At 42.9% G+C, this 27,612-nt stretch overlaps 1 protein-coding gene across 9 annotated transcripts in view; it reads right to left on the bottom strand.

The window, feature by feature from the left end:
* LOC115093628 (sodium channel protein type 2 subunit alpha-like) overlaps window positions 1-27,612 on the bottom strand; it is a 523,144-nt gene that overhangs the window by 452,573 nt on the left and 42,959 nt on the right. For all 9 annotated transcript variants that reach the window (XM_029605666.1, XM_029605660.1, XM_029605661.1 and 6 more), the window contains exons 4-6: window positions 19,319-19,447; window positions 8,314-8,405; window positions 6,942-7,205 (exon numbers count right to left, since the gene is read on the bottom strand). In XM_029605666.1, coding sequence (XP_029461526.1) covers window positions 6,942-7,205; window positions 8,314-8,405; window positions 19,319-19,447 — 485 coding nt within the window. The remainder of the gene's footprint in view (window positions 1-6,941; window positions 7,206-8,313; window positions 8,406-19,318; window positions 19,448-27,612) is intronic.

Below are 27,612 nucleotides of genomic sequence, written 5' to 3' on the forward strand. Positions count from 1 at the left end.
GCCTCCATGCTGGTATCTCATCTCATCCTGCTGCTGCCTCCATGCTGCTGTGGTCCAAAGAAACAAACCAGAACCGATCCAATATTGCGAAGTCGCGACCAAATGAAGAAGACCGGTGAAACACCAAGGATTCTTATTAGCACAAAACATCATAAAAAGCCCGACTCAGGCCGATTTTCACTCTTATGTCAAGCTGGCTGCTCTGCAATATGTCCTCCAGAGGTTCCAATTTGTGTGCCCTAACACAGGGAATATGATAAGCCCAAAAATGCACAGGCCAATGCTTCTGGTTTGCCTGTGTGACGGGCAAGAAAAACTGTGCCTGACATCTTGGCTGACCCATCACTACCAGGGCATACCAGATCTGTGAGTACCAGCAGTGAAGGCAGAAAGGTTGCAGTTAACCAGTGAGATTTCAACTGCTCCAAATGGGAGGATTGGAAAAGGCCAATGTTTAAAGTGAATCTGTAGAAGTGTATAGCGGCTACTCACACACAAAGCTTTATGGCACGTGCATTGTTTGGTCTTACAAGATTAGCAGGCCTCTTCAGCATGGGGAGAGAAAGCCAGGCCCTGGCACAATGGCATGCAGACCTAACTGTACAAGCCACTTATGTCAGCGATGCTGTTACATCCCTCACAATCCCCCCTGTCAGTGCTATTTGCTGGAAACACATAGCCAGAGAAGGAATAGAGAAAGAATCATCTCTTATCTACGAGCCAACCATCACCATAGTGGCTGTCCAAAGTATAAAAGATTTGTGCGCAGCTCCTGGGCTGGCCACCACATCAGGGATACCCAGTCAAGTGTTACAGACCACTGGCAAGTTGAGGGAATGAAAGAGTTTTCTATTGTGGATGATCTCCTCCCTGTTATGGGGTGGGATGATGGCTACGTGAGTGTAGTCGATAGCTCCCAGAACATTGGGAAAGCTATGGCATTCAAGCCTCTCTTCAATTCTATCAAGTCCTGTCTGTCCTGAGGAAATGCTATGTAGTGATCAATGAGGTTAGATACAGCTGTTATGACCTGGTCCAGACAGCAGGAAGAAGTGGTTTGGGATATTCCCCCGATGACTCCTACTGTCTGGAAGGAGCCGGATGCCTAGAAATGCAGGATTGCCAATAGCTTGGTGAGCCCCGATATAGCATTGGACATTTCCGTGACCAGATCCAGATCCCCTCAGATTTCTTCATATAATTCCAGGATAGCCTGAGAGCTGAGGTGATACCTGCTAACCACGTAATCTGGCATGCCCAGCAATGAAGCTTGTGGAAGAAAGATGCACGCCCTGTATCTCCTCTGCCTTGGCTGCCTGTGTGCCAAGCGTTGCCATGGGCCATGACTGTCCCCCTGCAGGGCCAGTGGTTCCAACCCTCCAAAGGAGTTGAAACCTCCCTTGCCTGTTCTTACAGTTGTTGTTGTTGTCTGCAACAAGCATCCTGAAGCAGCCAGTATCCCCCAAAAAGTAAACCTGCCACAAACATAATAGGTTTAGGAAGACAGACTAGGCAAGAAAAGTTGTTTTTATTGGCCCAGACGGGGGAGGTAGGTGTGTAGTTATTTCTGACATTAAATCCAGTGTTAGTGTGCGTTAATCTATCGCGGAATGCAGTAGGACAACTTAATTTGCATTAATTCCTCCCACTTGCACAATAAAATTAAAATTTGCATGCTAGCTTGCACTGCGATAGTTATCGCACACATAAGGCCCTAACGCATTTTGATGAATGACCCAGTAAGTCAGACACCAGTGCATTTTTTAAAATTTATCTCATTATTGGCCAGATTTTAAAAGCTCTATGAGCATAAATCAGCTTTCACTTGCCGCGCCTATTTTATAAAGGTCCGGCGACGCACGTAAAGCCCCGGGACGCATGTAAGTCCCGGGGCTTACAAAAAGGGGCAGGGAGAGGGCGGGGTGGTTCGGGGAGCAGGGTGGACCATTTGCCCCTGTGCCGGGGATCCAAACTTACTTCAGCCCCAGGGCGATCTACTCTATAAATGTGTCATTGTGTACTTGGATGACATCTTGATCTTTTCCCAAGACATGAACTCACATCTGGAAGATGTCAAAAGGGTGTTTTCAAAAGGGTGTTGCAAAAACTCCGTGAGAACCACTTATACGCCACGCTGTCAAAATGTGAGTTCCACAAGGAATCAGTGCCTTTCTTAGGGTACATTGTTTCTAATCAAGGCTTTCAGATGGACTCACAGAAGCTGGATAGCATTCAGAAATGGACACAACCCACAGGTCTCAAAGCTCTTAGACGTTTTCTGGGATTTACTATTACAGAACTACTCCTCACTAACTGTCCCGCTGACAGCAATGACCAAAAAAAGTGCCAACGTCGCCAATTTGTCTACGGAGGCAGTAACAGCATTGCAGAAATTGAAAGATGCTTTTTCAAGCAAACCATGCCTCTGACATCCAGATCCGAACCAGCCCTTCATAGAAGAGGTTGATGCCTCTGACGTAGGCATAGGGGCCGTGTTAAGCCAGTCTGGTGATTCCAAGACTTTATACCCATGATATTTTTTCTCCCGTTGCTTCTCGCCAGTGGAAAAGAACTACGGCATAGGGGATAAAGAATTACTGGCAATAAAGATGGCATTCGAAGAGTGGCGACCCTGGCTTGAAGGTGCACAACATCAGATCACAGTCTTCACGGATCACAAGAATCTGGAGTACCTCCGCCACGCTCAACGCCTAAACCATAGGCAGGCGAGATGGTCCCTGTTCTTTAACAGGTTTGACTTTGTGCTGACATACCGCCCTGGAGATAAAAACATCAGAGCAGATGCCCTATCTCACTCATTCCTCTCCAAGGACGTACCAGATGAATCTCAACATATCATTGACCCGAAAAACGTTATCTTGTCAGCTACTCACCCTGTACCTGCGGGTAAGACCATTATACCCAAGAACCAAAGGAAAAAGCTATTAGCATGGGCTCACGACTCTAAACCGACTGGACAGCCTGGTCAAATCAGAACCCTGGCAAAGTTACAGAAGTACTACTGGTGGCCCACCATGAAGGAAGACACGTTCTCCTACGTTGCTTCATGTACCAATTGTGCCAGACAGAAACCACCGCCCGGACGTCTTTGGGGCCTTCTCCAACCGCTGCCAGTGCCAGACGAGCCCTGGACTCACATTGCTACAGACTTTGTGGTAGACTTACCACTTTCGGGAGGAAACAACACCATCTGGGTAACAGTGGATTGTTTCTCGAAGATGGCTCACTTCATGGCTCTCCCTGGCTTACCCTCAGCCATTGAGCTTGCAAAACTTTCCATAGTTCACATCTTCCGCCTACACGGCATGCCTGTTAGCTATTAGACTGCGGAGTTAGCAATCTGTTAGAGACTCCATGAGGAGTTAGCAATCTGTTAGTGACTGACAGCTCGAGTAGCAATTTGTTATAGAGAAGATGCTTAATGGGAGGAGCAATCAGACAGGAGGAGCAATCTGTAGAGAAGGCTCTGTGTGGCGGGCTTCTGGAGAGGGAGGAGTCAGCAATCTTATAGTCTCAGATATCGTCTTGCTAAGATATAGCAATCTGTAATGAATCTGATATAGTTGTAGGTGGATCCCCGGGACGATGGCAGATGACCACGCTCTCGGGAGGATACCCCAAGAGGGATCACCGGCTAGGCTGGAGTATGGAGACAGACACACATTAGTTCTTTTATTAAACAGGTTATTTGAAACCACCAGAGGTGGCAGTAGTGAGCTGATATGCCCGGCAGGGTTGTAGTCCCTCAGGTACTGGAACAACGATCCCAGGATGGCTGAGCTGTTGAGAACCTGTAGAAAGTGAGTAAGCAGAGTTCATGAATAGAACTAGATGACAAAACTCACGTAAGGTCTCAAGTAAGCTCAGGAGCTGGAAAGGATTAGGCCCTCGAGGAGTGAGTACCTGGTTCTAGGGAAAGCTCTGAGAGAACCAAGCTATGTCTTTGGATATTAATTTGACAGAACTCAGCCAAACATTGGCCATAATCTTTAAAAACAAAATTGAAAAATTGAGGAGAGAACTTAATAAAATACCATGAAGTGTCTGTAAATGAAGTGTTAACCTTAATCAAGAATTTAAACCCCACTCAGCATCCAAATTATTCAATTCCCATTACAGCTCTAAAACAAATCGCTACCTCAATTGCCCCTGTTTTTTAATATAATTAATATAATTAATATATTTCTGGTTGATGGTATACTCCCAGATCAACTAAAGCAAGCTGTTATTAAACCAGTTCTGAAAAAAAGTCTCTTGATCCAACAGTGTTAAACAATTTTCGACCAATCTCCAACCTTTCATTTATTGCCAAGCTTACTGAGAAGGTGGTACTTAAACAATTCATGGATCATATTGAAAATAATTACATATTACACTCAACGCAATTTGGGTTTCATAAACACTTTAGTACCGAAATGCTTTTTCTCTCTCTCTCAGATACTGTATTAAAAGGTTTTGAATACAGGCAACGTAATCTAATGGTGCTGCTTGATTTGTCAGCAGCGTTAGATACTGTTGATCATGGTATCCTCATTACTAGACTTTCTGAAATTGGCCTTAAGGATAAAACTCTGGAATTGTTCTCATCCTATCTTAATAACTGTTCATATCGGATTTATATCAATAACATTTATTGCAAAATTTTTCCATTAGAAAATGGAGTTCCACAAGGTTCAGCACTTTCTGCCACACTGTTTAATGTCTACATGTTGCCACTTATTATCCGGTTTATAGATTAATTACTACATTTATGCGGATGACATTCAGCTCATCGTCCCAATAAACGACTCAATAGACAAAACACTCAAAATTACCAGTATGTATCTAAACATCATAAGACAATTACTAACCCAAATGAAGCTTAGTTTAAATGTAGAAAAAAACAAAATTATGTTACTTGAACGTAAATTGTCACCTATAGATCAATGTAAATCCCTTACATTTGAAAATTCAACACTTACACTAAGTAATAAAGTAAGAGATTTAGGAATGTGGCTTGACCTGGAATTCAGTCTAAAAAAACATATTTCCATCAAAATACAAGAAGGCTATTACAAACTGTTAATACTTTGACGCTTAAAACACCTTCTAAATCAGAATGAATTCAGAACAGTTCTGCAAGCTTTAATCTTTACAAATATTGATTACTGCAATTCTTTATATCTTGGACTTCTGCAAACATCGATTAGACCCCTCCAAATACTTCAGAACTCTGCTGCCAGAATTCTTACAGGAACAAACAAAAAAGATCATATAACTCCCGTGTTGACTGCACTCCACTGGTTGCCAGTGGAATATAGAGTTAAATACAAAACTCTATGTTTAATACACAAAGCCATTTACACCGAACAGGTTGATTAGATGAATGCTGCCATACGCATTTATACACCACAACGAAATTAACGTTCAGCCAACAAAGGTTTATTATCAATTCCCTCTGTTGCATTGGCTAAACTCACATTGGTCAGAGAAAGAGCTGTTTCAATAGCTGGGCTTACATTATGGAACACCCTAACTGTTGAGCTAAGACTCCAGAAAGATTTGAAACTTTTCAAAAAAGCACTGAAAACGTGGCTTTTTGTACAAGCATTCGGAACAGTTGCCAGCCAGTGATTATTTTGATTGTTTATTTTATGTTTTGATCCTTACTTATTATTTTATGTGTATGATCGCTTTTTATTTTTACATTAATGATTATTAATTTATTTCTATTATGAATTTAATGAGTGATTATATTGCTTCTTATTAATAGGTTATACTTTTATATTTTTATTGAATGTTTTAATTTTGTCAATAAAATAAGTGTAATTTTTATATTATTATGATTGTATTTTTGCTTTTACAAAGAAACTTAAACCGTTGTGAAGGTCAACACCTAACATCGGTATATAAAACTTGCTAAAAAAAGAAATTGTAATAAAAGAAAAATGAAGAAAAAGGTAGGGGGGAAAGGGCGGGGGAGGTAGGGGAAGGGAAAGGAAGGCGGGGTGGGGGGTAGGGAAGATTTTGGAGTGGCCTGGGAGGAAACGGGGGAAGGCAGCGTGACTTGGCACAGGCTCGGCGCGCGCAAGGTGCACAATTGTGCACCCCCTTGCGCGCGCTGACCCCCGACTTTTTAACATGCACGCACCTGTGCACGCATGTTATAAAATCACGTGTCCATGTGTGCGCCCCGAGTAGCGTGCGCACATGGACACGCTCGTGCAAGTTTTAAAATCTACCCCTATGGGAATCCTGATAACCCAAGTGGATTGCAGCCCTTGAGGATCAAGTTTGGGAAACTCTGAATTAGACTCTATTTCCACAACAGACATTTTTGACATAGTAGTTACATTTTTTATAGTGAATTGTGGACCCAAAATTTTGATTACTATGCTGTTGCTTGTCCTACCGCTATAACCCCTTCATCATCCTTGGTAGGAATTAAAGAATTTCACCTATAGGGTTACCAAACTAGTTCAGGGAAACAAAGGCTTTTCGTTTTTTTCTGAAACAATATAGATATTCTGACAGTCTGTGAAATTCAAACTTGGTGAACCTTTATCAGATCACATCGATGTGACCACAATTTATGCAACTTCTTGACATATAAATAACTTTTTACTAATTGAACAGAAGTTACTAGAAAGAATTTTCTTGTAATATTTTGTCTCAGCCCCAATCAGACATCTGTACCATTTTTTTTTTACAACAGAAGTTTGCTATTTGTGCAAATAATGAGGTGAGCGAAGAGGACTTGGAAGCTATATTCAGGATATTAAGCATTTTGAATGAAACATATATATCCAGTTTTATCTAAAATTATTTTTGGGTCATTCTTATTCATCTATTCTAACCAAAATATCTGTCTTTTTTATCCTTTTAAATATTTAACAGCCATATTATAAGCAAGTAATAAAAATTATAGCAAAGGTTCTTACTTTCTTTACTGATGTACTCCGTAAGGTTAAATGTGCTTACAGTTTGATTAACAAATGCACCAACTGAACTGTTCCAATAGGAAGTAATGTTAAGTTCATAAGCAGACTCATCTGGAGGCCACGGCACACATTTATTCCTCAAGTGGCCCATGAACAACTGCAGTCCTATTAGTGCAAATACACTCAGACAAAACACAGTCAGAATCATTACATCTGAAAGCTTCTTCACTGACTGAATCAGGGCTCCCACAATGGTCTTCAAGCCTGAAATATGAAATAAATCGATGTTATCCTTTTTGTTGAAGGTTATACAGCTATTATGCAAGATATGAAATTCTACAATTAGAAAAATTCTGTGTCATGCAGAAGCTGAGACAAATAACTAATTCTCAGGAAGCAGTAAAAATGAAGATCCTGATCACTTAAGGAGATGAATGAGAACATGGGATTGAAGATATATGTTCATCTGCAACTGTGAATGCCAACAAATAAAACAAATTACAAAATACTTGTTTCTGAGAAAGAAAAAAACAAGCATTTTTTTTTCATTCATGCTTTATATAAATTCTACAAGAAGGAAAAACAATCTTGCTTTTATGTTTTGCCAATGCCTCTTGCCCAAACTTTACTTGGCTATTTTTAATTGCATGTTGCACTGGTCCAACTAAGGATCTTATTCACAAAATATTATGTTACATTAAAACATGTGTTTTGAGCTTGGATACAGTTTGGAAAAGAAAAGCATTCTAAAATAACTATTTACTCATGCAATGCCCATGCCATTATTTAGTTACTGTTAGCTTTCTTGCTAAATTCATTTTTTAAAATGGCTGCAGGTTTCAAACTGAAATGAAACACAGTAAGCACATTTCAGATAAGCACATTTCAGTAAATTATTTTGCTGAATATATGAAAAAAAAACTCATCATGAGATGCAAATTGCACAGGCTACATACTGCAATGTCTCATGCAAGAATTTGTTAAACTTCAAGGCTGATTTCAAAAAGAAAAAAATAAGCTAATGCAAAAAGCAAGGAATCTGTTCTCTCTAGATTCCTGCTTTTCTGCTTTTGCACCATGAATAGAATGCAACAAGACTTATGTTTTAAAAAAAACAACCCTGCAATCTCTGATTCGATGGAATAAAAGTCAGCCTATGTGTTTAACCTATATTAGCTCTCACCTGGAATGACTGATATTGTTTTCAGTGCTCGGAGAACTCTGAATGTTCTCAACGCTGAGACACTGCCCAGGTCCACAAACTCTGTCACATATCTGTAATAGGGGAGTTCACACACAAACACAATGACAGGACACAAAGAAACAGCTGGATGTACAAGGGACCTAACACCTTACACCAACAACTTCTTACCTGGGATTACAGAAATAGTTTTCAAAGCTCTCAGTACTCTGAAAGTTCGAAGAGCTGAAACATTGCCTAGGTTTACAAATTCTGTTACATACCTGTAGAATTAAATCACAGTTATTGAGAATTTAGGCAGAGTTTATTTTATTTGTTTGGTCTTTCATCAAGACCTCTGGTGATATTCACATGTGAATTCCAAGTAATAGCAAGTAGAGATGTGCAAAAAGTTCAGTATGCTATGCAAGCCTTCACATTAAGGTAGAGCTCTTACCTTTCATACTAGGTTTTTTTTTCAGAATTCTTCTGCACAATCCAGATGCAGAGATTACTTTTAAGTAATGTCACTCTTTCATTTGTAGAGGAGAACAGAAACAGCTCAGTTGGAAGACTGAGAAATGGTAACTGGAAAACCTTAAATCTAATTACAGTATTAACAATGAGCAAAGTTATGCATGATGCCATTGGAGTTAGTCATTTTTATTAAAAAAAAGAATATTTTAATTTGGACAACAAAAATGTGATAAACTACTTGTTAACATGTAAAGTATTTGCCCTTTTAAAGCAGTAGAAATGTTTAAAGCTTCGTAAAGATAGCCCAAATAGAATGCATTTGTTTTTTTCCCAAATCAACTAAAATACTTTGGCGTCGTTCGCTATATAAAAAATATCAAGGTAATAAAAGGAAGACTAAACTTAATGAACTGTTTGACACTCTAAAATGTTTCAATTTACATAAAAGATACCATTCTCCTGCAGATCATAGGTCTGAACTGTTCCTATTCCATCTGCAAAACATAGAACATGGCAGCAGATAAAGGCCATATGGCCCATCCACATCTCCTGCTCAGCTTTACAATCCCTTTCCCTTCCTCAGAGATCCTCTGTGCTTGTCCCATCCTCTCTTGAAGTCTGATGCTGCCCTTGTTTCCTCCAACTCTACAGGAGAGCTGTTTCATGCATCAACAATCCATTCTATAATACAATATTTCCGTAGGTTACTCCTATCCCCTTTCACTTTCATCCTATGAATCCTCATTCCAGAGCCTCCTTCTTGTTAGAAGAGGCCCAGGTTTTGTGCATTTGTTCTATGGAGGTTTTTAAATGTTTATATCATATCTCCCATTTCTCTCCTTTCCTCCAGGGTATACATGTTTAGATCTTTAAGTCTATCTCCAAAAGCTCTATGGTGAAAACTGTTGAACATTTTAGTAGCTGCCCTCTAGACCGATTCTATTCAGTTTATATCCTTTTGAAGGTGCAGTCTCCAGAATTGTACACAGTCTTCTAAAAGAGGTCTCATCAAAGACATAGAGGCCAAGATCACCTCCCCTTTTTTGCTGGCTATTCCTCTTTTTGTGCACTCAAGCATCCTTCTGGCTTTTGCAATTGCCTTATCCACTTGTTCAGCTATCTTAAGATCATCAGATATGATCATCCTAGATCCCATTCCTGTCTTGTGCACAGAAAAACCTTCAACCCCTATATTGTACTGTTCCCTTGGATTTCTGCAACCCATATGAAAGACCTTTCAATTTTTAGCATTAAGTCTTAAATTACTAGACTCTAGACCATTCCTCAAAGTTAAATAGATCACTCCTCATATTTTCCACATCTTCCAGGGTGTCTATGCTGTTGCAAATTTTGGTTTTTACATGCAAAACTACAAACCTTTCCTAATAACCATTCTGCATTATGTTGCAATCCTGCCCGTGGCAGCGCCACAAGCAGGCTCTTACCTCGCAGCCCAGAGGCCGCTCTGAAGCCCGGACTTCTCTTCCTGTCTAGCTCCCACGGCACGGAGCTGCGCCGCCATTTCTGCCAGCGGCACGAGGCCGCCAACATCATCTTCGGTGGCAGGAGCCACCGCCCACACAGTCTTCGACAGGCCTGAGGCCTGCTCCACAGCGGCAAGGACACCGCCTGGCTCTGCCTTCACATCGGGGCCTGCGCAGAGGCCCAGCTTCTCTTCCTGCTCTGGCGTGCTGACATCCTGCAGGGCTGCTGTCTGTGGTCCTGCAGCCCTCTGTCTGTTCTCCTTAGGTGCGGGGCCACGCCTCCTCCCTGGACTTAAAGGGCCAATAGGGAGTGGTCCCTCTGGCTCCACCTTCAAGCTCCTCCCTGGGTGTTTCCTGCTTCACCCTATAAAAGGATTCTTTGGTCATTCCTACGTTGCCTTTGCAAGGAATAAGTTCTTCCTAGGACTTCCTGCTCTCGTCTCTTGCTAGGTGTTCCTGTTTCATCGTTGAAGCTTCTTCGTCTCCTGGTTCCTGGTCTCTCCCTTGGACCTCCCTCGTTGTCATTGTTCCTGATGTCTTCTGCATCCTGATGATCTGTCCAGTCCTGATGTCTTCTGCATCCTGATATTGATCCAGTCCTGATGTCTTTTGTATCCTGATGTTCCATTCCCGTCCAGAGGTTCCTGAGGTTCCGTCTTCCTGTCCCTTATGGTCCACGACCAGCCCGGCTGAGCTGGTAGGACGTGTAGTGGCCCAGTGGTCCGTGACCACCCTGGCTGGGATGTGTAGGGTGCTGGTGGGATTCCTCCATCTCACGGACCGAAGATCCTCATCGCCCATCTGATTTTCATCTCAGATCTTCATCTTCAAGCCATCTGAATTTCTCTTCGGATCTTCAATCCATCTGAATTTCACCTCAGACCTTCATGGCAGTCAAGCAGCTGGGGACTCCGGTTCTTATTCTCCCTGAACTGGGTTTTGTCCTGGCTCTGAGTTCTGCCTCCAAGCTTCATCCTGGCTCCGAGTTCCGTCTCCGAGCTTCATCCTTCTCCTCATATCCTGCCTGGGTTTTCGGAGTACTTGCACATGCTTCATCCTTAACCCACCTGAGTTTTGCCTCGGATCTTCATCCTCAATCTATCTGAGTTTTGCCTCGGATCCTCATCCTCAATCCATCTGAGTTTCACCTCGGATCTTTATCCTCAACCCATCTGAGTTTTGCTTCGGATCTTCATCTTCAGCCCATCTGAGTTTCGCCTCGGATCCTTATCCTCACATCTTGAACTCTAAGGTAACTGAGTCGATGTCAGCCTGGCTGCTTCGTTTCCATCGTGGTCCGCGACCATCCCGGCTAGGGTGTGTAGGGCGCGTGGCGTCACAGCACTCCCTTCAAGTTTTCCTCCTGTGTCTTCGTCTGCACCCTGGTTTTTGTCCAAGTCTGTTCCTTGTCCAAGTTCTCCTCTGCCTCTTGCCCGGCCTGCTGCTTCTGCTGCTTCCTGCAGCGAGTCTGAAAGGGCTGGGAATGGTCGGAAGACCATTCAGAGACCACCATTGCGTTGGTGGTCTCACGCAGGCGTGCAGGTCCAGGCGAGGTCCCCGATGTCCTAGTTTCCAGACTTGGACCATCTCGCCACAAGGGCACACATCTTGCCCGCGCTGGCGATCCCTTCCATCCACAGCGTGCAACACATTATTGTTTACAAAAATGTTAAAAAGAACGAGACCAAGGACCAATCCCTGCAGCACACCACTGATAACCCCCCTTTCATTGGAGTAAAGTCTGTTTATCACTACACTTTGTCACCTCCCTTCCAAACTGCTTCTAACCCTGTCAGTTATTTTAGGGTCAATACCCCAGGTACTCTATTTATGATTCATTTATGTGGAACCATATCAAATGCCTTGCTGAAATCCAAGTATATAATACATCTAGCACTTTCCCCTGATCTAACACTCTGGCCACCCAGTCAAAGACATTGATTAGATTCACCTGACAAGAGCTAACTCTGGTAAAATCATGCTGCCTTGGATACTATTATCCATTGGACTTGAGAAACTGCATTATCCTCTATCAGATTAATCGGCCTACTAGTTTTCAGACTCCTCCTTACTTCCATATTTGAGAAAAGGAACCATCTCTGCTCATCTCCAATCCTTTGGAATCATTCCGGACTCTAAAACTGCCAGAACCTCTCTAAGTCCCCTTATTACCCTTAGTTGTATCCCATCCATCTCCATTGCATTTTCTACTTTTAGTCCTGCAAACTCCTTGCAAACATAGGGCCTCATTTTCTAAAGTACCGCAGGCCTGTGATACTTTACGGAATGAGGGGTGGGGGGCCGAAACGGGGGGCGGTCCTGCGCTAGCCGGCAGCGATCACACTGCCGCGGTGCGATCGCTGCCGGTTTCGCACCCAATAGCGCCACCATAGAAGGAGTAGCTATTGGGCGCGAACTCGGATGTGAAAAGGGCCTTACCTTTTCATCGTCCGCGGCGTCTTCGCGGAGGCGGCCCCGGTGACGCCCCGACTCCTCCTCTTCCGGGGCCGACTCCGCCCCCATTTTGGTATCGCGTGCGATCCGGATGGAAAATGAGGCCCATAGTCTTTTGAAAATTGTTTGAGGTTTAGCTCATGTCCATTCCTATGTGTAGCAATATTCCAAGGTCCTATTCCAAGACCTTCCTTAGTGAAAATGGAACATAATTATCTGTTAAGCAAATTTGCACATTATATTAGGGGTTTGTGAACCTGTCTGCTACTGTGCAACTCATTTTCCCCTCTCCTACACCTATCGGGATCGGCAGTGCTACAGACAATTCTCTTTACTACCTCCTATACCCACACAATCCGAATAGTTCAGGAGAGACCACGTGCTTTATCCACAGAATTAGACTTTTATTTGTCAGGCTTTGCAGGATTAGTGTTTAAAAGAAAATAAACAGTACGTATCTCTAAATTCCTTGCTTCTTAGCAACAGTTTATACGAAGTAAAGAACTGCATCATTAGTGTCTTGATATGTGCTAGAAACCTTAGCTTGCGTAGAGTACTAATAAAGGTAACTAACTGGCTAGCTCCACCCCACTTGGGAGATCCCCTTCTTACCTCTAGAGCAGTCTCTGGTTGGATGTCTCAGCAACCGTCTCGAGGGAAGGAGCTTGCTTCCTTGGTCGGGATACTGGCTGGGCTGAGTATGCATCTCCCAGCTCTGGGACTGTCTCTGGCTAGAGATCTCTGAGACCATCTCGTGGGAAAAAGCTTGCTTCCTTGGTCCTGGTACTGACTTCTTGGCAGGTGGCCAGATATCAAGCAGGGCTCTTTTCTCCTTGGTCTCCCCAGACACTCCCAGTCCTTTACCTCCTTGACATAGGGAGGGGAAGATGTTGCCTCCACGTTATCTGGCTGCACCTTCTTATAACAGTCAGCTGAATATGCATAAAGTTCATGCATAGCTATGCAGTGGGTGGATGGAGTCATCTCTGCATTTCAGGTCTTTTCTATAGGGAGTGTCACTGCTCTGGACTGTGTCTGGTCACGTCTTGACCAGCGATGTCTTGCAACATCAGCAATTTTCTTCCTTTCAGAAGCTCCCTCCTTGTTCAAGTGAGTCCCTGCTCCTGTCCGATGAACTATCCTTGGACAGGCTCTGTTTTTTCTCTTAGGGATTAAGCTATTTTTTGGTTGCTGCTTACTTTTATTTAGAAAGGAGCTTAAAGATAACATGGTGATTTGATAAGCTGGGTAGCATTGCTAGACTAGTCAAAGTTCTAATCTTGTTTCTCTCTGTTGAGACAGTGTTTCTTGGCTGGAGCATACTTATCAGCATCCATCTTTAACAGCTTGTGTCCCTCTGAGGTCAATATTCCTATTTTGTTGCCTCCAGTGGTAGATCATCAGGTATCTCCCTACAAGTTCTCTTTCTTCTCATCAGTCTCTATATAATCAGTCTCTATATAAACATCCCTCTTCACTTTGAGTCATACATTTTTGCACTTCCTCCTGTCACTAACATTTCTAAAAAAATATCTTGTCCAATTGTTTTACTGAATTAGCAATTTTTTCTTCCATTTATGTCTTCGCTCTCCTACTTTCTCCGCTTCTCTTAGCTATTCCAGATGTTGTTGCCTACCTTGTTTTCTGTATGGTCTCTTGTAATTTACGAATGCCAACCAGTTTTTCCTTACCTTTGCAGCCATTCATTAGAATTAGGGTTCTCATCCCAGTCCTTGGAACATACCTGGCCAGTCAGGTTTTCAGAATATCCACAATGAATATATATGAGATACATCTGCATAAAGTGGAGGCAAGGTGTTCTAATCTATCTCATGCATATTCATCTGCTTTAGACAACCAGTGGCCTCTTTTTCCTCTTACCTTTATATACTTTTTTAAATTTTTAACAAATAGTTTTGTTGCCCTTACAATATCTTCTTGTTTTGCCCATTGCTCTTCTACTTCCCCTGCTGCATTCCATCCAGTTAATGTCTCCTTGAGGTACTCCCCCAATTTAACAAAGATATATTTTTTTTAAGTCTAGGATCCTCACCTTTGAATGGACGAACCACCTCTGCCTGTGCTCTAATATTGATACACACCATCCCGTAATCACTGGATTAAGAACATAAGAATATAAGAAATGCTGTGCTGGGTCAGACCAAGGTTAATCAAGCTCAGCATTCTATCTTCGATAGTGGCCTGTTGCGATCCTGCCCACGAGGAGCGCAGGCAGACTCTTACCTTTGCGGCCAGTCAGGCTGCTGACGCTCTTCTCTTCCCCCGAATCAGCTGGGGCCTTCCCCGCAGCTGTTTCCATGCAGCTGGGACCTTCGTTCCTGCTCCTGCCTCTCTCCGGCATGCTGCAGCCGATGCTGGGGTCTTCAGCCGGCAGGGAGGCCGTCCCTGCTGGTGCCTGCAGTCTTCTACAGCTCCCTGCAGCCAGCACTTCTGCCTACAGCTTTCGTCTAGTCATGCAGCCTGCCTTTCTCTCCAGCTTCTGGGCAGGGCTGCCCCGCTTCTGCCTCCACTGCTTGCCCTGCTTTTCTTCGGGCCCTCCACGTGGCCAAGGGCGCCACCAGAGGATCCTGCTTCTTTCTTCTCCAGCTCTCCTTAGGCGCGGGCGCGCGCCTCTCGTCTGTTTTTCAAGGGCCAGCCAGGTGTGGCCCTCTGCTGATCCCTCCCTGGGCGTTGTCCTCTTCAGCCCTACAAAAGGGCTCAGCGTCCATTCCAGCTTGGCCTTCGCAAGGAGTTGGTCACTCCTGGGATCCTGCTGTCCTTCGCTCCAGGAGTCGTCCTTGTTCCAGCACTTCTTCAAGGTCCTGTGTTTCCTGTTTTTCATTGGAGCTCCTCGTCTTGTCTACGTTCCAGTCCTGATGTTCACCTGCTGTTCCAGATGTCCGTGTGCCAGCCCTAAGGTCTGTCTCCTGATCCAGTACCTGTGTTCCAGTCCAGATGTTTGTTCCTGATATCCGTGATCCAGCCTGATGTTGCTTCTCCTGATCCTGAAGTCCGTGAGTCTGTCTTGCTCTCTGATTCCCTGGTTCCTTGTTCCTGGGTCGTCTGCACGCTTGGTACCTCGCGGCAAGCCATGTCGTGGTCTGCGACCAGCCCCACGGGCGGGCTGAGTAGGGCGCTTCATGATGCAAGCCTTGTACCTTGTTCCTGAGTCTTCTAAAAGCCAATTACCTTGTTCCTGAGTCTTCTGAAAGCCAAGTACCTCGTTCCTGAGTCTTCTGAAAGCAAGTACCTTGTTCCTGAATCTTCTGTACGCTCGGTACCTCGTGGCAAGCCATGTCGTGGTCCGCGACCAGCCCCATGGGCGGGCTGAGTAGGGCGCTTCATGATGCAAGCCTTGTACCTTGTTCCTGAGTCTTATGAAAGCCAAGTACCTCGTTCCTGAATCTCTGAAAGCCAAGTACCTTGTTCCTGAATCCTCTGTACGCTCGGTACCTCGGGGCAAGCCATGTCGTGGTCCGCGACCAGCCCCACGGGCGGGCTGAGCAGGGTGCTTCATGATGCAAGCCTTGTACTTTGTTCCTGAGTCTTCTGAAAGCCTAGTACCTCGTTCCTGAGTCTTCGCCTATGCCTGAGACTTCGTCTGTGCATCCCAGAACCTTGTTCCTGAGTCTTTGTCTATGCCTGAGTCTTCGTCTGTGTATCCCAGTACCTCGTTCCTGAGTCTACGCCTATGCCTGTGTCTACGTCTGTGTATCCAGGTACCTCGTCCCTGAGTCTCGTCTGAATCTCCATGTTCCGGTCTCCGCTGCCCTGGCCTCCATCCGGCCTGCTGCTTCTTGCCGTACCCTGCGGCAGGTCCGAAAGGGCTTGGAACGGTCGGAGGACTGTTCATAAGACCATCATTGCGTTGTTGGTCTTCCAAAGCGTGCAGGTCCGGAGGAGGGTCAGTATCTCCAGTCTTCAGTCCAGCCTCGCTCCTGTTCAACCCATGCTCGGGCATGCCTCGCCTACCGCGACACCTCTTCAGAATTCCTCTGGGGACGGGCCGTGGCCCAAGAACACACATTTCTCGGTAAGTGGGACAGCTCTCCTAGCGCTCCACAACAGTGGCCAGTCCAGGTCGCAGGCACTCAGCAGATCCCATAAAGTAGATCTAATTCCTGTTACTCAATCCTAGGGATAACAAAATCTTTCTTTAGTCTACCTATCTAATAGTGTTTTATGGACTTGTCCACACCTCTTAAATCCTGCTCGGCTAGTCAACTTGATAACATCCTCTGGCAACAGATTCCATGTACACCGAATAAAAAAGTACTATCTACAATTTGTTTTAAATCTGCTAGTTGTTAGTTTCATGTTGTGTCCTCTTGTTTTAGTATTATTTAAAAGGGTAAATAGCCATCTTTTGTTTACCAAATCAAACCCCACTCATGGTTTTATAAACTTCTATCATATTCCCTCTCAGGTATTTCTTTTCCAAGTAGAAGAGCCCTAGCCTTCAAAGCCTCTCATCACAGGGGAGCAGTTCCATTCCCATTATCATTTTTGTCACCCTCTTCTGGTCTGTTTCTAGTTCCACTATGTCTTTTTTGAGTCAGTGTGACCAGAATTGCACATAATACTTAAGATGGGGTTGTACTATGGATCAATAGAGGCAATATGATATTTTCCATATTATCCTCCTTTTCTTTTCAGATCATTCCTAACATTATTTTATTTTTTTGATTGCCATGCATACTGAGACAAGGATTTTGATGTATTGTTAATAAGCACTCCAAGGTTCTTTTCCTTGGAGTGCTTATTATTATTGGTGACTCCCAATACAGAACCTAGCATTGTGCACCTGTAGTTGGGATTATTTTGCCCTATGTGCAACACTTTGCATTCTTCCACATTACATTTCACCTGCCAGTCTCCTAGTCTCACAAATTCCTTCTATAGTTCCCTCCAATCCATTACAATTTTAACTTTGAAAAAATTTCTCTCATTTGCAAATTTGATCACTTCACTTGCTGTTCTCTTTTCCAGATCATTTATGAATATGTTAAACAGCACCTGTCCAAGTACTGATCTGTGTGATACTCCACTAATGACCTTTTTTCCATTTGGAAAACTAACCATTTAGTCCTAACCATTTTTTCCTGCCTTTTAACCAGTTACCAATACACAACAGGACACTGCCTCCAATTCCAACATACTTCATTTCCTGAGGAATCTGTCATGGGGGGCTTTGTGAAATGCCTTATGAGGACAATCATATATGATGATCTTAAGGTGACCAAACAGTTGGATGTGATGACAGCAAAAGCCAGAAATATGCTTTGCTGCAGAAATAAAGGAACGGTCAGTAGAAAAAGAGAGGCGATATTGCCCCAATGAGACCTCACTTGGAATACTGTGTAGAATTCTGCAGACCATGTCTTCAAAAGGATATAAATCAGTTGGAGATGGTCAGAGGGTGGCTACTAAAATGGTCAGTGGTCTTCATTGTAAAGCAAACTTGAAGATCTGAACAAAAATACCTTAAAGGAAAGGCAAGATATGATAGAAACATTTAAATACCTTCAAGGTTTCCATGCAGAGAAGGTGGGCCTCTCAACAGAAAGAAGGCTCTATAATGAGGGGGTCATGGGAGAAGGGTGAAAGGGGGTAGACTTGGGAATAATCTGAGGAAATAGATTTTTACAGAGCGGGTAGTGAATGCATGGAAAAGCCTCCCCAGGGAGGCGTTGGAGACAAGAACAGTATCTGAATTCAGGGAAACATGGGATAAACACAGGGGATCTTTGAAGAAGCAGTAGGGATTTTAAAGCTCAATTAGGCCATATGTTCTTTTTCTACCATCATGTTTCTATGCAACAAATTAGCTTCATTTTTCACAGAGATCATCACTCACATCTGAACCAAACTGGAAAAAGTACCAATACGAAGCCCATTACAGGTGAACATGACTCGTTGACCATACGCCTTAACCACCTTTCATCCATTATCAATAGAAGACATTGACTAGCACCTACCAAATATGACCTATTTTATTCAGAATATTGACAACTAACTTGCTTTGAACTCTTTTCATGGAATAGCATGTCATAAACAAACAATGATGATGATGATTTTTGAGAGAGACTGGGACACACCTGTGTGATAGCTGAGATAAGACTGAGAGGCTCATGAGACAGCATGTATGCTCAGGAAGTCCCGTGCAAGCTCATTAAAGCCTTTACTGAGCTCTAAGAACTGGATCCATGTTGGTACTATTTAATGATACCACCCATGTATAATAGCTAATTCATGCCTGCTTGTCAACACAGAATATTTGTAATTTTGATGACCTAGCCCAGTGACAGCTGACGTTTTTGCACACCTCTGTTCAACACTATAACTTTTGTTGCAATTTGCATTTATTCATTGCAGTTATTTAATATGCTTTCATGATCATAACATTTAATTTTAACTCAACTAAATAAAATCACACAAATGATTTTTACAAAATCCTTATTCCACTTTAAAACTCAGATTAATTTAAATTGTTCTGAAAGGTTTTAGAGTGAAGAATGAAAATGGCTCGGGTGAACAAACAAACAGGGCAAGGAATTAGCTTCCTTTAGCAGTACCTGTAATAATGGACTGGTAACCCATACTTGAATTTCTTTCAGTATACTTTTGCTTTAGAATATAATTGCTAAAATGTGTAAACATACATAAACAGTAAGATAGGCTTTCATTTTTACACTAAACAAACACATATAAATTCTATGATAATGTTATTTGATACTATCAATTTCATGCTTTGCAAAGGATATGGAAAATAAAATACTTACGCCATAACAATGACACTGAAATCAAGCCAGTTCCATGGATCTCGAAGGAAAGTGAATTTTTCTAAGCAGAAGCCCCTTGCCATTATTTTTATAAGTGATTCAAATGTATAGATTCCAGTGAATGTGTACCTGAAAAATAGTGTCCAAGAAGGAATTACAGACACGAAATCTTCATGGCACATATATCTTGTATCTTTTCTTCATAATGGACCAGATATATTAAGCATTTTTCCTACAAATGGAAAAAAAGCCTTTAATATATCTTGCCCACTATGTATGCTTGCATAAAACCTTTTGAAACATTCTACAGATATTACACACATGCTATGTTACTTGGGAATTCTAAGAAAAGACAACTTATAGTAATGCAAACCTAAACCTCCGTGTCGATCTTGGTTTGGAGATTGCAGATTATAAAACATGCAAAATAAATATTAAAATATAATATATTCATGACAATTAACATTCATATAGGACAAAGGTTCCCTAACTTCAGGACTCCCAGCCAGTCAAGTTTTCAAGATATCCATAATGATTATGCATGTGATAAATTTGCATGAACTGCCTCTAAAGCATGCAAATGTTATATTATACATACTGGAGATTTTAAAATGTGTGCCGCCCACGTGGACGTGGGTATTTTATAACATGTGCGCGTCAGCGCGCACGTTACAAAATACAGTTCCCACGCGCACATGTTATAAAATACGGTTCCCACGCGCACATGTGGGTCGGGACTCACACTCGCCTGGGGGGGAATTTAAAAAACTATGTACGGCGACGCGAGTAGGGCTTCCCCAGTATCCTCCCAGTCCACTCCAATTAAGGAGCAGACTGGGAGGGAACTTCCCTATACCCCTACCTAATTTTCCTACCCTTTCCCCACTCCTCCCCGAACCCTAACCCCTTCCTAGCTATTATAATTTTTTTTTATTTACCTTGCTGCTCCTTTGGAGCTGCCCTGGGGAAGCGTGCCAGCACATGCTTCCCCAGGGCAGCGGCTAATGGCGCTGTTCCGGCACGTCCCCCGCCCTGCTCCTCCCCACCCAGACCTCATCCCCCAGCCTGCCCCTTTCAGACAGGCCAGCACTTCGGCGCATAACAGAGAATACGCACATGGCTGGGTCCGTTATAAAATTTGCGCAAAGCATGCAAGGCCGGGCCACATGTGTAACCCCCAAAATATTTGCGTGCGACCTTTTTAGAATCGGGGCAATTCATTGTGGATATCCTTTAAACCTGACTGGCTGGGGGCCCTCCAGGACAGGTCTGGGAACCACTGATACAATGTGCTTACTATCTAAGGATCTAGGAAGAGAAAAGGCAGAGCTAGTAGCTATGAGCATAATACTGGAGAGGTTAATTTAAGCTCTGTGCACCCTAGTAAATAGAGTCTAAAAAACAAAATGATTAGGTGAATATTTTATAACTGCTATCGTGGTACACTAGTGGTCCTAACTGGTTTTGACTGATTTTTGGTGTTTCATATTTTTAATAATGTAAATTGTTGATGTATTCTAGTGGCTGATGGTTGCGTCTGTCCCACAAACACAGATATACACACACCCTCATGAGGCAAATTACAGATGCAATTAGATTTTGTGTGAAGTTGCATTGCTACCAGATTATTTTATTTTTCTGGCACTTAGTTTTCTGCATGATTTCGTCTCCATTGTTAACTTTTAATGTTTATCATGTTTAACTGCCTGAGTCTTTAGATACTCACTGATGCTTTCTGCTCTCAACGTGGACACAGGTGACTGTGCTCAGACACTAAAAACCATGAATGGATATTTACTAGAAAACACCAAAATTGCATTTCTGTGAATTTTGAAAAGCACATTTTTGTAAAATATACTGCACATCCTGGTGTACACCAGTATCACTCACAGCATTAATTACTATGATGCAGATAGCACACCATATAATGCCTCACTATTCTTTCAAAGTCCCAGATCACAAGAATATATGCTTAATGTGATTTATTGTAAATAGCATTTCCACAACAGAAAAAATATCCCAAGTTTAGTTTTGATATTTATTCATCCCATTTTCCACAAATTTAATGAATTATTAAATCCCTGAAATAAACATGATGGAAAAAGCATATATACATATATACACACACACACACGAATGTATATACTCATGAGCGTGGAGAGAAACACGTCTTTTAGTTAAATACACTATTAAAACGACCTGACATTCATCTCTGCTCTGTTTATTGTATTTATTAATTTTCTATTAATATTTGTACAATAACTGATAACACAAATGTAACTCATTTTCTCTTACACCTGTTTCAGTCTAACAGGCTGATATTGAAAAGATCAAACTGCCTAATATAAGGCATTCGGTGCCTAGACCTGCTTAAATAAAAATCACCCCGCCCCTGCTGCATGCCTACATTTAGATGCCTATTTTCACTAGGTTCCTAAATATGGATGAGGCCAGGTCAGAGAAGTAAATTAGGTGCTCAGCACTGACTTCTAGTGCTAGGCATCTAAGGGGGTCATTTATCAAAGTGCTATATGGAGTTTTCGCATGCGAAAAGCACCTTTAATGCATGCGAAAACACAATAACGCATGGTTTGATGCAAATTAGGAAAAGGGGAGGAGTTCTGGCCAAGTTGGCTGGCTTTGTGAAGCCATATCCTGCAGTTTTAACTACACCTTTTTCATTTGTGTTAAGCCGTGTGATATGGCTTTATTGCACTTTGTGATGTTTTTGCAAATAGCATTTTAAATGGGGGAGAGGGAGAGAGGGAGAGACTAGCTATAAGGCCGCATACTAGGTAGGTATTTATACCTCTATATGAGGCCCACCTAGTTACTCGAGGTGAGGTTTAGGTAATAGTGTAGGAGTTAGGGGCCACTTTGACATGCAGAGTGCGACGTATGAATAGAACAGTGCACTCTTTTGAAGGTTTGATGACTTTCGGAGTGAGGAAACTCACACAAAGATGAGATTTGTGCAATGTTCTCTCAACCTAGCTTGATGGACTCTCTACCTGGGTAACATCAAGCCAGCAATAAACAGTCTATTACCATAAAACACATCCCTTTTCCTATCGCATGCAATATTTAGTGCATTTTGATAAATCCAAGCCTAAATTAGGCTCCTAAATGTAGGGAAACAGCAGAGCCAATTTACAAAACTCCTAACTTGTTGAAAATTTACTAGGCCTGAGTACCTAAATTTAGGCTCCTAGTTTCATTAGGTTCCAAAATTTAGGAGCTTAAAAAGTAGGTGGCTACAGGGGAGGAGCTAGGGTGGGGAAAAATAGTTAGGGTGTTAGCACTGATTTTCAGAACTAGACACCTAATCTTGGATCCTAAATCTAGTCCTAAATTTAAGGACCTAACTTTTAGGCTCTTAAGTTCAGCTGAAAATGAGCACCTAGTTTAGGCTCCTAATTTATTGGCCTAAATTTCAGAGCTCAGCTTTTTTTTTTTTTTTTTTTTTTTTATATCGGCCCAAACAGGCCTAATTAAGGTGCATATGTTCACTGGTTCTTAGGCTTCTAACTTATGCGCTGAAAATAGACTTCTAACCTGAGGTCCTGAATCTAGATTCTCAACTTTTTTTCAAGATTGGACTGTAAAAGAGTGTATGTTAAACCGCCCTTAAAAGTCCAGGACCAGGCATTTAGCTAAGTCCACCTTAAGACAACTAACAAGAAAATCCTGGTTACCAAATTGTCTCTCTTGGGGAGAGGGATAAGAAGGCAGACCCCAGAGAGGACCCCATAAGTAAAGAGAAGGAAGCAGGAGTTTTGCTAAAGATACTTATCTGAAGACTATTGCAATTTTGTTTCCAGCACTGCTCGATCTTGGTTGTTTACTTTGCCTGTAAATAAGGAGAACAGCCGGAGTCCAATCTACTCTGACCTCCGGCAATCCAAAGACCACTCACACTATGTTAAATATGGTGGTAGCAGTGGGATGTTCCTGTTCTAAGCAGCTGCACAGGCAGGGACTCACATCAGCAGCAGAAAAGAAGAATTTTTTTTCTGGGGCCTGGCTGCAACAGCTGTATTAAGTAAAGCAGGCCAAGGAGATAGCCCCACCTGAAAAGACAAGCAATTAAAGTCAGTTAAAGCTGGACAGGCTAGGATTTTTTTTTTTCTATTTTTAATTTCCGAGAAAAGGGGACGTTGTGTTTCGTGGGTTCCTGAATAACAGTAAGGAACTGCAGCAGAAAAAGCCTTGGTGATGCCAAGGCTTATTAATTAACATGGATCAGCGTGCAGACTCACGCTGAAGGGCAGCTCCACTTCAGAAAATGGTTCAAGCCCTACATGAACACTTAAACTAGCAATAGATGGTGTTGGCATAGATAGCCCAAGCAATGCAAGCCACAAAATGCAGGCAACCCTATTGTCTCCAATCTTCTTTAAAAGAAAACAGTAGAAGACCTGGATGTTTTCTTAAGGAATTCTGAGAAAACCGCTCACTTGTCTGGCTGGCCAGAAGCCACCTGGACCACCAACCTGGTGAATCTGCTTACAGGCAAAAGCCAAGCAGCTTTTCAAGGCTGCCAACCCAAATGGAAGCGCCATCCTGGAAAGAGCGGGTTACACTATAGAGACATGCCGGCAACAGTTCCAGCACGGCAGCCAACATAGCCTGAGGAAATTCCACAGGGCCTTTTTCATTGGCTAAATAATGTCAGATGGAAGTGACTATAGCCCGAGATGAAATCAGGCCTCGAAGTAGCCAATCAGGTCCTCCTGGAGCAGATGCTGAATGGGCTAGACCAACCTATATAGAAGTGGGGGTGTCAGCACCTGGGACTCACCCTGGAAACCAAATTGGAAGTGGTGGATGCCTTCCATCAGACTCAGCTGATGCCAGAACTAATACTCTCTCTGCTGTTCCTTGGAGAACAGAGAGAGTGCAAGACTCTACTAATGATCCTCTAAGCAGGACAGCTCTGGTTCCCTATTCTAGTCACAGACCCTGGGCTCGCCAACTTGTTTTAATTGTGGAAAGAGGTCATTTTGTCAAAGACTGTCTCTACGAATGGAGCGAATCTATAGATGTCAACCTGGTGACATAGCCAGTGCTAGAAGTTAAAGTTTGCATGGGTGAGCTAAAATCTGAAACAGTCTTATCAGAACTGAAAAAAATCTCTGTGTATCTGGAACATGCAGTAGAACAAATTGACAAACTAAAGAGAAGCAAATTACCTGGACCAGATGGTATATAAGAACATAAGAACATGCCATACTGGGTCAGACCAAAGGTCCATCAAGCCCAGCATCCTGTTTCCAACAGTGGTCAATCCAGGCCATAAGAACCTGGCATCCTTGACTGCTGAAAGAACTGAAAAATTAAATTGCGGACCTGCTATTAGTAATTTGTAAACTATCATTAAAATTGTCTATGGTTTCTGGAGTGTTACCAATATAATGCCAATTTTAAAAAAGGGATTAAGGGGTAATATAGGAAACTACAAACCAGTGAGTCTGATGTCTGTGCCATGCAAAATGGTAGAAACTATCATAAAAGAACAAAATTACTGAATATATAGATAGGCATAGTTTAATGGGACAAAGCCAACATGGATTTAACCAAAAGAAATCTTGCCTCACCAATCTACTACATTTTTTCAAGGCATAAACGTGGATAAAGGTGAGCCAACTGATACAATGTATCTGGATTTCCAGAAAGTTTTTGACAAAGACCCTCATGAGTGACTTCTTAGGAAATTAAAAAGTCAAGGGATAGGGGACAGTGTCCTATTGTGACTGGGAGCTGGTTAAAAGATATAAATGATAGAGTAGGTCTAAATGGTAAATTTTCCCAATGAAGAAAGGGGAATACTGAAGTGCTCCAGGACCCGTTCTGAGATCACTGCTTTTCAATAAACGATGAGGAAATGGGAACGAGTGAAGTGATCAAATTCACAAAATTATTCAAAATTGTTAAATCACAAGAGGTTTGTGAGAAATTGAAGAGGACCTTGTAAAACTGGGAGACTGGGAATGCAAATAGCAAATGGACTTTAATGTGTACAAGTTCAAAGTGATGCACTTAGAGAAGACTAACCCAAATTATAGCTATATAGTGCAAGGTTCCACATTAGGAGTCACCACTCAGGAAAAGGATCTAGGTGTTATTGTTGAAAATATGTTGAATTATTCTGCATAGTGTGCAGCAGCAGCAGCCAAAAAAGCAAATAGAATGCCAGGGATTATTAGGAAAGGAAGGAGAATAGCATAATGTCTCTTTAATTGCTCCATGGTACGGACCTCATCTTGAGTATTGTGTGCAGTTCTGGACACCACATCTCAAAAAGATATAGCAGAATTAGTAAAAGTACAAAGAAGGGCAAGAAAAATTATAAAGGGGATGGGATTATTCCCCTATGAGGAAAGGCTAAAGAGATTATAGCCTGAAGAAGAGATGGCTGAAAGGAGATATGATAGGTCTATAAAATAATGAGTGGCATAGAATGAGAAAACGTTAATCAGTTGTTTACTCTTTCAAAGAGTACAAAGACTAGGGGACACCCAACGAAGTTACTGGGTGATATATTTAAATCTAATACGAGAAATTATTTTGTATTCAATGCAGAATTAAGCTCTGGAATACATTGCCAGAGGATATGGTAAAAGTTATTAGTGTAGCTGTGTTTAAAAAAGGTTTGGACAAGTTCCTGGCGGAAAAGTCCATAAACTATTATTAAGATGGAGTTGCAGAAATCCACTTCTTATCCCTGGGATAAGCAGCATAGAATCTATCTACACCTTGGGATCCTGCCAGGTATTTGTGACCTGGATTGGCCACTGTTGGTAACAGGATACTGGACTTGATGAACCTTTGGTTTGATCCAGTATGGCAAATCTTATCTTCTTATATACCACCAGAGAAGGGACAATCACCAAGTTTAACGCCTGTCAGTCACAGACAGCTACGACCTCTCAGACTCACCTCCTTTTTCCCTGCACCATCAATTATGGGAAGAATGGCTATCTCTGCAAAACACCGTTGACCTCTTCGGCGTTACCAGGACAGCGTAGGCGCTGCTGACTGCCATCTTGGATCTGGAATCACCTAGGTGCACGCGCGCACGCACGCACAGGGCCTCTTTTTGAATATGTCAAGGCAGGAACCTCAGGGGCGTCCCCTCCCGATGACGTCAAACCTCCAGCATACTTAACCTGATCGGCCCTTGCCTTCCTCAAGTTAGCATGGAGTTCCGTCTTGCTGAATCCACCTCATTCAGGGACTTCCTGTTCCTGTCTGGTCTTGGCAACTAACGCTTTGAGTACCCGCTCCTCGGGGGCTCCCCTGCGTTCCCGGCTATCCGCTCCTCGGAGGACCTACCTGCCTGACTGCTACCAGACCTGCTTCCCAGGTCTTTCTCGTTCTCCTGGAACCATCTCTTGTGAGTACCTCTACTGACTTCTTTTACTTGGATCTATAGTGAAGAATTCCCGTGGTGTACCCCAAACCTCGGGCCACTACCGCTTTCCTCCACTAGAGACTATTCAGCCTTCTCTGTGCTTCAGAGCATTGTCATCTACTACGGGAGCCACTTCCGCATTCCGGCATCTCTGCCTGCTCTACAACTTCTACGGTACAGTATCCTAGGCATACCCCACTCCGCAGGCCACTACCGGATCTGTTTCCCTGAGGTGCCTTCACTCGTCAGAGGGGATTCACAGCGTACCCCGCCTGCAGGTTCCTACTGGATCTTCTCTCTGGTGGCTTCACTCTGGTTAACTACTATTGCTCTGGACTATATTGCTACAACTATAATTCTGGGGATAATACTTTTTCCTTCCTTCATAGTAAAGTCTCTGCTTATAGCTGTATCCCACACCATCAAGACTACGCCTGCTGATGGTGAGACTCACAGGGCTCCTCCCTGTGGGTAGACACATCTCTCATCTCAGCCCAGGGTTCACATTTCCACCAAAACCTTAACCATGGGCAGGCTCCCACTGTAGAGATAAAGCACATGTTATCAAAGACTGTCCCTGGCTTGAAGATGACGAGTGGGAGCACAATCTGACAAAGCTCCACAGCTCTAGCTTCATTGATATTCCTTGTTTAAGACTTAGGATTTTGTGGTTCCAATTAAACTGAATGAGATCCATACCAAAGCTCTGGTAGATTCAGGGTGCACATAGATTCTTATCAGGAAGCAGCTAGCCCAAAGTGGGTATATCAATTACAAGAAGGAGACACCCGCCTGCATACAAGATGACCAGTAATAGAACCCAATCAGTCAGGTTCTACTGACGACTCCGACAGGGTCAAGCCAATATAGAAGTGGGAAT

Source organism: Rhinatrema bivittatum, chromosome 6 (genome assembly GCF_901001135.1).
Source record: "Rhinatrema bivittatum chromosome 6, aRhiBiv1.1, whole genome shotgun sequence".
In the NCBI taxonomy this organism is placed as follows: Eukaryota; Metazoa; Chordata; class Amphibia; order Gymnophiona; family Rhinatrematidae; genus Rhinatrema; species Rhinatrema bivittatum.